This window comes from Pavona decussata, unplaced genomic scaffold (assembly GCF_977016875.1).
Source record: "Pavona decussata unplaced genomic scaffold, jaPavDecu1.1 SCAFFOLD_96, whole genome shotgun sequence".
Lineage (NCBI taxonomy): Eukaryota > Metazoa > Cnidaria > Anthozoa > Scleractinia > Agariciidae > Pavona > Pavona decussata.
The window spans coordinates 433,396-442,864 of NW_028145513.1; the positions used below are offsets into that span (position 1 = coordinate 433,396).

The 9,469-nt window shown below is 36.1% G+C and overlaps 1 protein-coding gene and 1 long non-coding RNA gene across 2 annotated transcripts; one reads left to right on the plus strand and one right to left on the minus strand.

Moving 5' to 3' along the window:
• The first annotated feature begins 898 nt into the window (after positions 1-898).
• LOC146472784 (bcl-2-like protein 2) lies at positions 899-4,280 on the plus strand. The gene is made up of 2 exons (XM_085118969.1): positions 899-1,449; positions 3,037-4,280. Exons 1-2 carry the CDS (start codon positions 1,012-1,014, stop codon positions 3,160-3,162), a joined length of 564 nt encoding a protein of 187 aa, XP_084975095.1. The 5' UTR covers positions 899-1,011; the 3' UTR covers positions 3,163-4,280.
• A 2,851-nt stretch (positions 4,281-7,131) lies between these two features.
• On the minus strand, positions 7,132-7,475 carry LOC146472785 (uncharacterized). Its single transcript, XR_014866492.1, has 2 exons — positions 7,377-7,475; positions 7,132-7,340 (listed from the first exon to the last, which is right to left on the minus strand). It is a non-coding gene; the product is annotated as an uncharacterized LOC146472785 (long non-coding RNA).
• Positions 7,476-9,469: the final 1,994 nt, after the last annotated feature.

Consider the following 9,469-nt stretch of genomic DNA (forward strand, 5'->3'; position numbering starts at 1 on the left):
TGGAGGCGCCCGAGCAAATAAAACACTGCTTTGCATGCAATTTACGCTAAGAACGACCCAATGTATTTACATATCCCCTGATACGCTAAACATTTCACACCTTATTGAAGTGCGCAAATTCAGTCAAAACCAATATTTTTTAATGAAGATCAATAAAACTGACCCATTTGTTTTCTAACTAAAAAAAAGATCATCTCCGTTTTGAAAAGGGACTTTTGTCAAGTTGATAAACGAGCAAGGGAGGTCCCTACACTTGGCAATTTTCCACAAAATGTGAAAAAAAAAAAAAAAACCGAAATTTTCTTTGGCGCCATTTATTCCTGCCTTCTGCAATTATTCCGATGCCACATTTTTTCTGGGTGAGCGTTAACAGCAAAACGATTTGAAGAGCGAGTAAAATCTGCAAGATCTGCAAAGTTGCAGTTCTTTTCATTTCCCGCGGTTCCATTGTGACGTAATTTTACAGTGGCTGAGAATATCGAATATTTGCACGTACGTAGCACTTCAACCACAACATGCGTACTGAAACCGTTCCACTGAACACAAAATCACGCGCTTTTACATAAGCCTAGATCAAGTTGGAAATACTATGATGATCTCTTCATCAATTTATTACGCGAATGGTTTTGTTGAAATTAGGAAAAATCTCAGCCATTTTCTCATAATCATTAGCGACTTGGAAAATTACGTCACGGAATTCTTTTGCCTTTGTTTGCATCACTCCTTCAAGAAACAGTCAGAACGTCGGCTTTGAGCAATTTATTTTCACCTATCGACCTCTCGGAATTTTTTTATACTATTGTAAGCGTTTAATATTCTGGAATAGCGGCCGTCGAAGCATGCTGATTCCCTTGACGTCATACAATTGAAATATTTTAATAACATTAGTTATGTACTAAGCGGTTCCCTGATTGGTTCAAATTTCTGTGGTTGTCATTGGTATAAAAAAATCGTACTCCTCCATAGACCACATCAAAGAGCTTTGACTGTTTTCGAGGTTGGGAATATATCATGTCTATGGGGAACGAAGATCGACTTCAGTCGTTTCAGAACATTGTTAAGGACTATATCGCTTACAAACTTCGACAGAAGAACACTTTTCTGCCAGGATATCATGTAAATGGAAGTCCATCGGCGGCAGCAATTCATTTGCGACGAGTCGCGGACGAACTGATAGAAGAAAACAGACAGTTGTTCGACTCCATGTGCGACCAGCTACATCTCACGCACGCTTCGACTTATGCTACGTTTGTGGGAATTGCGGATGAAATTTTCCAGACAGGAAAAAATTGGGGTCGGATAGTTGCGTTTCTGGCGTTTGGGGCCACATTGGCTGTGTACTGCGTTCAAAAGGAGGATTTGGCTCAGCTTATCGATAGCATTGTTGAATGGGTCTCGCTGTACATGGATCAGAAACTTGGCGGATGGATTGACGAAAATGGCGGATGGGTGAGTGTTATTAAAACTAATCTGTGAGCCAGTCGTGGCGCAAATTCACATTTAGAGTCGTCGTTTATGTTTCATGAAGAAGGAAAGAATATTGGCTAGGATTTTAAAGCATTTTTGGCTCGAAAATGCTGATTCACTAAGCATAAACGCGCGGTTTGTTGACATTAAACATCACGAGAAAATGGGAGAGTTCGAATAACATCGAAAATATTCAGAAAAATAATCTCGTGACGTTTTGAGAATTTTTTGTTGAAAACATGTTTTGCCATTCTAGAAGAAAGGGTTCAAAATTTGTGGGAAATCTTCTGTTTACATCGTGATAGTAAACTACGACGATCGATCGACCGGAAGAGTATGAAGCTTTACTAGAACCTTTTTTACCATAAAAAGACAGATTTTGGAGTCCGAAGAACGTATTTTATATGGACGTATAGGATGGTTTACTGGTATTTTTTTGCTCTGAATTAAGTTATTTTTCTTCCAGTTGTCGTTCACTGTTTTCGTTAAATCGCGTATTTTCAGGAATAGAATTCATCCGTATCGGCGGGGAATTTTATTAGGCATCATAGTATGGGGGACCTTTCATGAATGATAAACGATTTCAGTTTTTGACGTAGTGCACGGATACATGGCAAAAATGACATAACGAAATCAGCACTTTCGAAATTCTTTCTGAAATGATCTATATTGGTAGATGTTGTTGCGTTGCGTTTTATCGAGGGTAGTGACTTGTTAATTTGGGGAAATATGAATGAATAATTTGAAACCATCGACATCTTGAAATTTGTTGGCGCCAGGATTTGTATTGAATGACTGTAGTAAGCTTATTTTGCGTACGTCGGGTCAGAGATAGCAGCATAATTTTCCATTTTGGGAACAATTGTGGTAAGATATGTAATCTGATTTAAAAAAAAAAATAGACATTCTGTAGATTATTGCCTTTTCCTTTCTATTTGTTCATGTTCCTTATCTAGTAAATGCCAACTTTGGTAGTGAGAGGTCTCGTGGTTTTTTTGTTGCCAAAATAGGATGATGTAATCCAACTGTACTTAAGTTGTGTACTTTGACCGGAAGACCTTTGGACAATTGAACCGTCCACTCCAGTTATAAGTTCCACAGCTCTCTCAGGTCTCTCAGCTCTCAGCAAAAGCGTACCTTGCCTGTTGGGTGGAGGGAAAGGAATGAGAAGGGTGGGGGGGGGGGGGCATAGGGATGTACTTGGAAACAGAAACCATCTGCAATACTGTAGGAATATCAGAGAGGAAGCAAAAATGTCTTTAAAAACTCAGTTGCAAAAATTAATTCTCTCTCCTTGGTAAAAATGAGCAAGGTGTGGTACACAGTAACTGTAGTTTGTGGGTTAGATTAGCCTTTACAGTCCCATCACACTGAAACAACAGTGTGTTATAATCTACTTGTTTCTTACTGTGCTGCAAGGGTTAACAGATGAATACGACTTAACGGCTATAATACTTGTGTGTGAATCAAGAAGTGCTAAGGTATTGAAGATCTGTTTCCCTTGCATGCCATTCCTTAATTTTGCCAGTTGTTATTAATATTATTTTAACTTTTCTTTTTTTCTTACAGGATGGTTTTATTACTTTCTTCAAAAAAGAAGATGGTCCACCAGAAAATGGACGAAGTGGAGGATGGCGTGTGGCTGCAGTAGCTGGGCTTGGGATCGGAGCGCTTCTTATGCTTGCATGTAGATGAAATCTTTAAACTTATGAAGACTATATTATTAAACTCGCATTTTCTTATGCTATCTGGCATTATTCAAGTTGTTTTTGGTTTAACTTGGCGTTATTAATAATGTAGCATTTTACTAGATCTCCTGTAGGCAAACAATCTGAATGAAAGCAGATACTGAAATCTCGAGTTTGTGTGAAATTCAAGTTAAAAAAAGGTTGTTCCTAGTTGTCCTCAATATTTTCCTCTGTTGTCTTCCTTTGTAAAAGGAGAAGTTGATTACACCTAAAATTATGTATTTTTAGAGCCATGTCAATAACTGTGACATTTTTAATACTATGTTCTTGTTGATATGAACATGACTGTTTTTGCAAGAATGATACATTATGTATGAAGATTTTTTCTTGTTACTCCAGTGCCATAGAGGTACACTGGTTTGCATTCGTGCATGCAGTCATTTGTAAAACCTGATGCGCATGACATCTTTGTATCTTCTGTGAAGAACTTATATTTAAGTCTTACAGTAATGTTAAGAATATTTCAAGTTTGACAAAGGAAAACTGTGAATATTACATATTTTGACAACACCTTATTCTACTGAAGATCAATTGCGTTAGTACTGTTATACAGCAAAGGAAATCAAAAGAGATCTCTGTAGCAGTTATTTTTAGCGGATACATGTAGCAGATACGTATAAAGGCACATAATTTACTGTAAATAAATTTTACCCTTGCTAGAAAAAAAAAAAAAAAAAAACCTAGGTATTACTTTGTTTTAACACTATATAATATTGATGCAAGTGATTTTTAAGGTGTGAGTAATCCTACAAGTTGAAAAAGTTTGTTATAAATGAGTTGTTTCTGGTTTTCTTTTGGATGTTTCTAATGACACCAGCTGTTGGGTTTGAAAAATAAATTTTTGTTTTCAAGCTATGCTGAATTCAAGCTGTAGTTATAACCCAATGACATTGTAGATAGTTTGTTATTGAAGTTAAGATATAAGTTTAAAGTGAACTCGGCAAGATCCCGTCACTTGTAATAAACAGTTCATCATGGAGCTGATAGAACGTGTTGCTCTGTGAACAAATATTTGAACATTGGATGAAAACAAAAAAAGAAATAAAAAAGTTACAGTGAAGTATGCATGGTGTGTAACTTCTGTTTCGAGTCCACACTGACACTTTGAAGCCTTGAGCCTTAAGTGTGTAAGTTTTGACATGTTTTCAGTTGGAATGAAATTCTAAAGTATTACCAGCTGAGCATTTAGCAGTGCTTTCCCCTGGTGTTGTCTTTTTTTTTTTTTGCACTTTGTATCTTTATTTTGTTCAAAGCACTACTTTTCAGTTTTCGTCTGGGATATTACCGTGGGTAAAAGTGTCAACCATGCTAAAAAAAAGAAAATTAAAAAAAAAAAAAAAAAAGCTGGTTAATGCAAAAATTTATTGTTCTGTTCAGTACTTTTTTTGGAAGCAAATCTATTCAAGGCACATGTTGAGGTTTCCAGTGGCCAATCACCGGCATTGCACTTTGGAAAACACCATGGTGGTCTTGCAAAATTTTCAATAATTTAAGAAAGGGAGCTGAATCATACTGCATAAATGTTTTGTTCTATTTATAACTCAACATTTTAAAATGTAAATGAGTAGCTGCTTCTGCCCCCCACACTCACGAAGCAAGCCAAATGTCGTGATGCTTTTCTTCCTACATTTTCTTAAATGTGTAAATATTGATTCCTAATTTACGTGTCTTGCCTTTCATTTGATGAAAAATAATTTGTGGCTACCCTGCAGTTACTCCGACCCACACATTTGTGTGATAATCCAGAAATATAATGATGTCTTTGTATTATTTTTTTTTTCATGCAAATGATCCGATTTTTGTGAATCAGCATCAAATTAAATTTGAAGTGCGTTGGTGGATGGCATCACATCCGGACCAGTTTGAACACAAACAATAAATTTTTATTACTCCCACACATGTGGGAGGCAAAGTAAGCAGCTGACTTATTTAAATCTTTTTTAGAATTATGTCTTGGGGCAACCTAAACTAACGTTAAAGTTTGTTTGAGAGGGTTGTAAACTGTCATGTGAAATTGATGTCATCCAGTTGAAAACATTTTTAATACCCCCCTGAGGGTGAAACAAACAGTAACTATAAATAAGTTGGGCCAAATTGAAAATCAAACAGCACCAAATCAAAGTCACACTTAAAAGATTTTATGCACACACTCAAACATTAAGAACCATGTCGTAAAGCATAATAATCTGCACCACAGGATAGTACTGCTCAGTAGCTTGCATTTGAATGGTCACACTTTAGGATTTCACCTACAAACTCAAATGTAAGAAGCACCTTGTACAGGATAATAACAGTATCGGAGGAAAACGCCGCTCAGTAGCTTTCATTTGAATGGTCACACTTTAGAATTTCATCCATAGAATTGAAAGTTAGAACCACCTTGTACAGCACAATAACAGTTTAACCACTGGAAAGACTGTGCTGCTAAGTAGCTATCATTATTAGAATAGAAGGCTTTCCCCTTTTCCTCTCACATTACAATTTCAAAACCTGTTTTTTAATAGTAAAATTTTTTTATCTGTTGTAAAGAAGACCACATGCACATCACATATCTGAAATTATGTAACTACAAAAAAAATATGTAAATACTTTATGAATTTAAATTTTACGTGCATAGCGTTGTAATATGTGTAGTGCACTAACCAATTTATTTTGTTAGTAATGTATCATAAGCATTCTATTTTGTTAATGATGTATCGAAAGCATTCTATTGTTGAATAAAAAAAAAATAAAAAAAATAAAAATAAAAAAACAAAAAAAAAGCTTTCATTTGCTCGATCTGCCAACAACAACCACAACCTTCCATTTGTACAAAAGTTTGCCACCCTGCTGCTGGCAATAGCCTGTGTACAGCCACCCCTCCCCTCAGGAAAAAATCGGGTGCAACAAAGGAAATAGGAGACGTCTGCACGCAGGCTAGCTGACAAAGGTTAGTTGAGGTGGGTGGTTGGAAAGAAATGGGTATAAACAGGTATAAATGGCTTTCATTCACAAGCTAAAAACCATTTTTAAGCTGAAACTTGTTGCATAACAGGGCTAGTAGGATCTTGGAACCAATTCTTGTTCCCATGCAACCCAAGCCAGTTGTGTGAGCTTTCTCACTTCCCATGAAATTCACACTCCTGTTTGACATGCCCTTTCTGAACATTCTTGACAATTTTGCTGTTGCAAAATCAACAAAATTTTATTTCTTTAAAATACTTCTCTGGTTGCAGCAAAATCACTTTAATTTGTGTTGTTGTCAGCAACAAATAAGCCTGTGGTTTCACATTATATTCAAGACCCAGTCAACCTGCACGACTTTCAAATTTACTCTGACTGCCAAACTGTGTCTGTCAGCAGACAAAAAATAACTGTACAGGGAACAGTAGCACTGTATTGTCATGAGAACCATAAGGTATCTGTTGAAGTGGTTACTTTAAGTCTGTTTCAAGCACTGTTGGTTCAAGCCACAGAAATTTCAAGGAAGCCAATCGTGATGAAATACATTACTTTATTTTGCCACACAAATGAAATAAATATACAACATACAATTTATTGTTTATTTTGCAGACAGCAAGACTGGTAATGTCAAATGAGCAATTAATGAATTCCAACGGCCCTGTTGCCCTTCAAGTCATGAGCAAACAAAAGAAGACAAAATTGAGGCAACAGCAATTTGAAATTCTGTCATCACAAGTTCCAAAATTGCAGATCTTGTGGTCAACAAAATTGTCACCCCATGATTCATGGCTGAACACATTTTGTGGGCAATAGTAAGTGCATGCCCACTAAGCTACTAGGCTTGTAGATCGTAGCCTGCATTGCAGCCGGAATTGTCACTCGAGACCCTGACTTGTCACTCAAGACCTATAGAAAACCAGGGATTGTATAGACTGGCTGCGACGCAGGCTAGTCAATCACCACAACATGAAAATTGACTAAAAACTATTTTATTGTATCTTTTTGTCCTTCACATTATTCACTGTAATACAGTGAGATCTATATCCTCTCACTTAAGATATTTACCACTGGACTAAGGATACACTTGCACAAATTATTATGTCTAAATAAACCACCTAATATACACAGGACTATGTTTGAGCCAAATAAGAACAATAAGAATTTAAATTCCCACCCACGACTCTTATTTCAACTAATTTTCATAAATTTCGAATCTACACAGGAGTTCAAATTCTTGCCAATGTTGACAGCTTACTGTCATTTACTCTCAATACCTCTTACACAATCTCAAAGAGTTTGGCCTCTTGTTTCTTTCTCTATCATATTTTGTTCCAAGCTTACCTGTAGAAATAGCCTATGAATTAAGAGTATAAGAGAAAACTATGGAGCTTCCCGTCACTACCCTTGTCCCTAAAAATTGATGTCCACAGTGATGGTCAGTTTGTAGGCTTATTGCAGTTGTTCTCTGAAAACTCTGGATACATGTCACTTATCCTTTGCAGACACTAGCGGGAGTTTTTTTTTTTTTTCAGACAATAATTGTCTGAAAAAAACTCCTGCTAGTGTTAACAGACAATTGAAGGGCTCAGGGCAAGAACGTCCTCCCGGTTTTTTGTCGATTTTTGATGTGCTCAAAAGTAACTGAAATTCGGCATGTGGACTTCATCCATTGCTCTGTATTTTTTTTCGCTGATTTCCTCTTCGTTTTCAAGAAATAACGTATGCAAAAACACAAGTTTCTCCCGTCTGCGACTTGTGTTTATGGAGAAACAAAAGAAATCTAACAGACCTGACAAAATAAAATCAGCGAACCGAAGCCGCTGGTTATTCGTGCTGATACAGTGATTTGCTAATATTATTGTTAATATGTTGGTATTGAATATTCTTGTCCATTTAATTTCAGCAAATAAGTGAAGAGTAGTATCTAAGTATGAAACAAAAGCTACAATTATAATGCTTTTGTCCATGTGTGAGTACTGTTCCAGGACACCAAGTCTCCATTGGGGAGGATTGGTTTAATCAGAGTCAAATGTAAAATATAAGAAAAGTTCGTTAAAGATATTTAAAAGATTTTTGTTTTGAGAGCTCAAAGATGAAGTTTCTTGAGTCTGTGAGTTAACTAATAATCATTTAGTGATCTACTAAACGTGTTTCAAGTTTTTGAAAGTTAAGTATGTGGACTTTGTCTCATAAGCACTGTGTTTTCGTGTTTACTGTTTGCATGCCAGCATGATGTCCAGAAAATCGATTCAACCAAACAATGAACAGACATGTTTTTTCACTAAATCATAAAATTTACAAGTAAACTCACAACCGACTCACTAAACATTTTTAAGCTTTAAGCCATAAAATGAAGACTTTCCTATTTTTATGTTTGGGGGTGTTTTTAAGGATTGGTACTTTTCCAAGGGCTTCACAATCCATTAGTATATTCCTTCCCCCAAAATGAATAATGAAAACTAAGGTACAGCTATAAGTAGAAATTTGGAAGTGAAATCCAAATTGCTGCAAATTAGCTCTAGTTTCAATAGCGTCTATTTTTTTTATCTTGAGAATTAAATTGAAAAATTAGCCTGTGACTTTTTCCTATCCTCAGCTAATTAAATTAGTTAAAGCAACAAGAGTCACAAGCTAATCATGAGAATTTCAGCTTAAACATAAAAAGTAATGTAACACGGAGCTATAATTCCAACATGACAATCAATCTGTAAGCAATTTAATCATTTTACAGCTGACAAAATTTCCACTCCCTTGTATAGTCTTCAACCTTACCCTTCCCACAATTATTGAAGAGCTGTAACCAAAAGGGCCACTGCTACAAAGATTACAAGCATTAATGCCCTAAGAACTCTATCACTATGCCTGATATCTAAATTAAATACAAAACATCCCCCCCCCCCCCAAAAAAAGTGGAAACTAGTATTAACCCATTTAGTGTCCATTGATCAAAATAATGATAAGACAAATGGCCTATTATTGACTTCGCCTGATAAATATGGGTTTTACGTTTTGGCGGGGCCAGAGTTATCTTAGGTTGATAGTAAAGATAACAATCAGATAATGGATAAGACACCACACACAGAGAGGGTTATAAATCTATGAGCTCTGCTATCCCTTGCCCCTTTTTCTGCCAGTGCTGATTGTAATACATGTAGCTGCTTAGCTTTTGAAGTTTACGTTATTTTCTTTCATTAAATCTAGGCAAGTGCCTGGTAGTCAAAGTAGTCATTTTTCTTTTAATTACTGTTTCACTACTTTAGGCTTTGGTTTAAGTTGCTTTTAGTGCCCTCTTGTTTTCTACATTCAGTGAC

What these genes read in the sequence shown, in the direction of transcription:
- LOC146472784 (XM_085118969.1), top strand. Translation starts at nt 1,012, where the DNA reads ATGTCTATGGGGAACGAAGATCGACTTCAGTCGTTTCAGAACATTGTT. An exon ending in TTGACGAAAATGGCGGATGG is followed by an intron (nt 1,450 to 3,036) that starts GTGAGTGTTATT and finishes TTTTTCTTACAG; the next exon opens with GATGGTTTTATTACTTTCTT.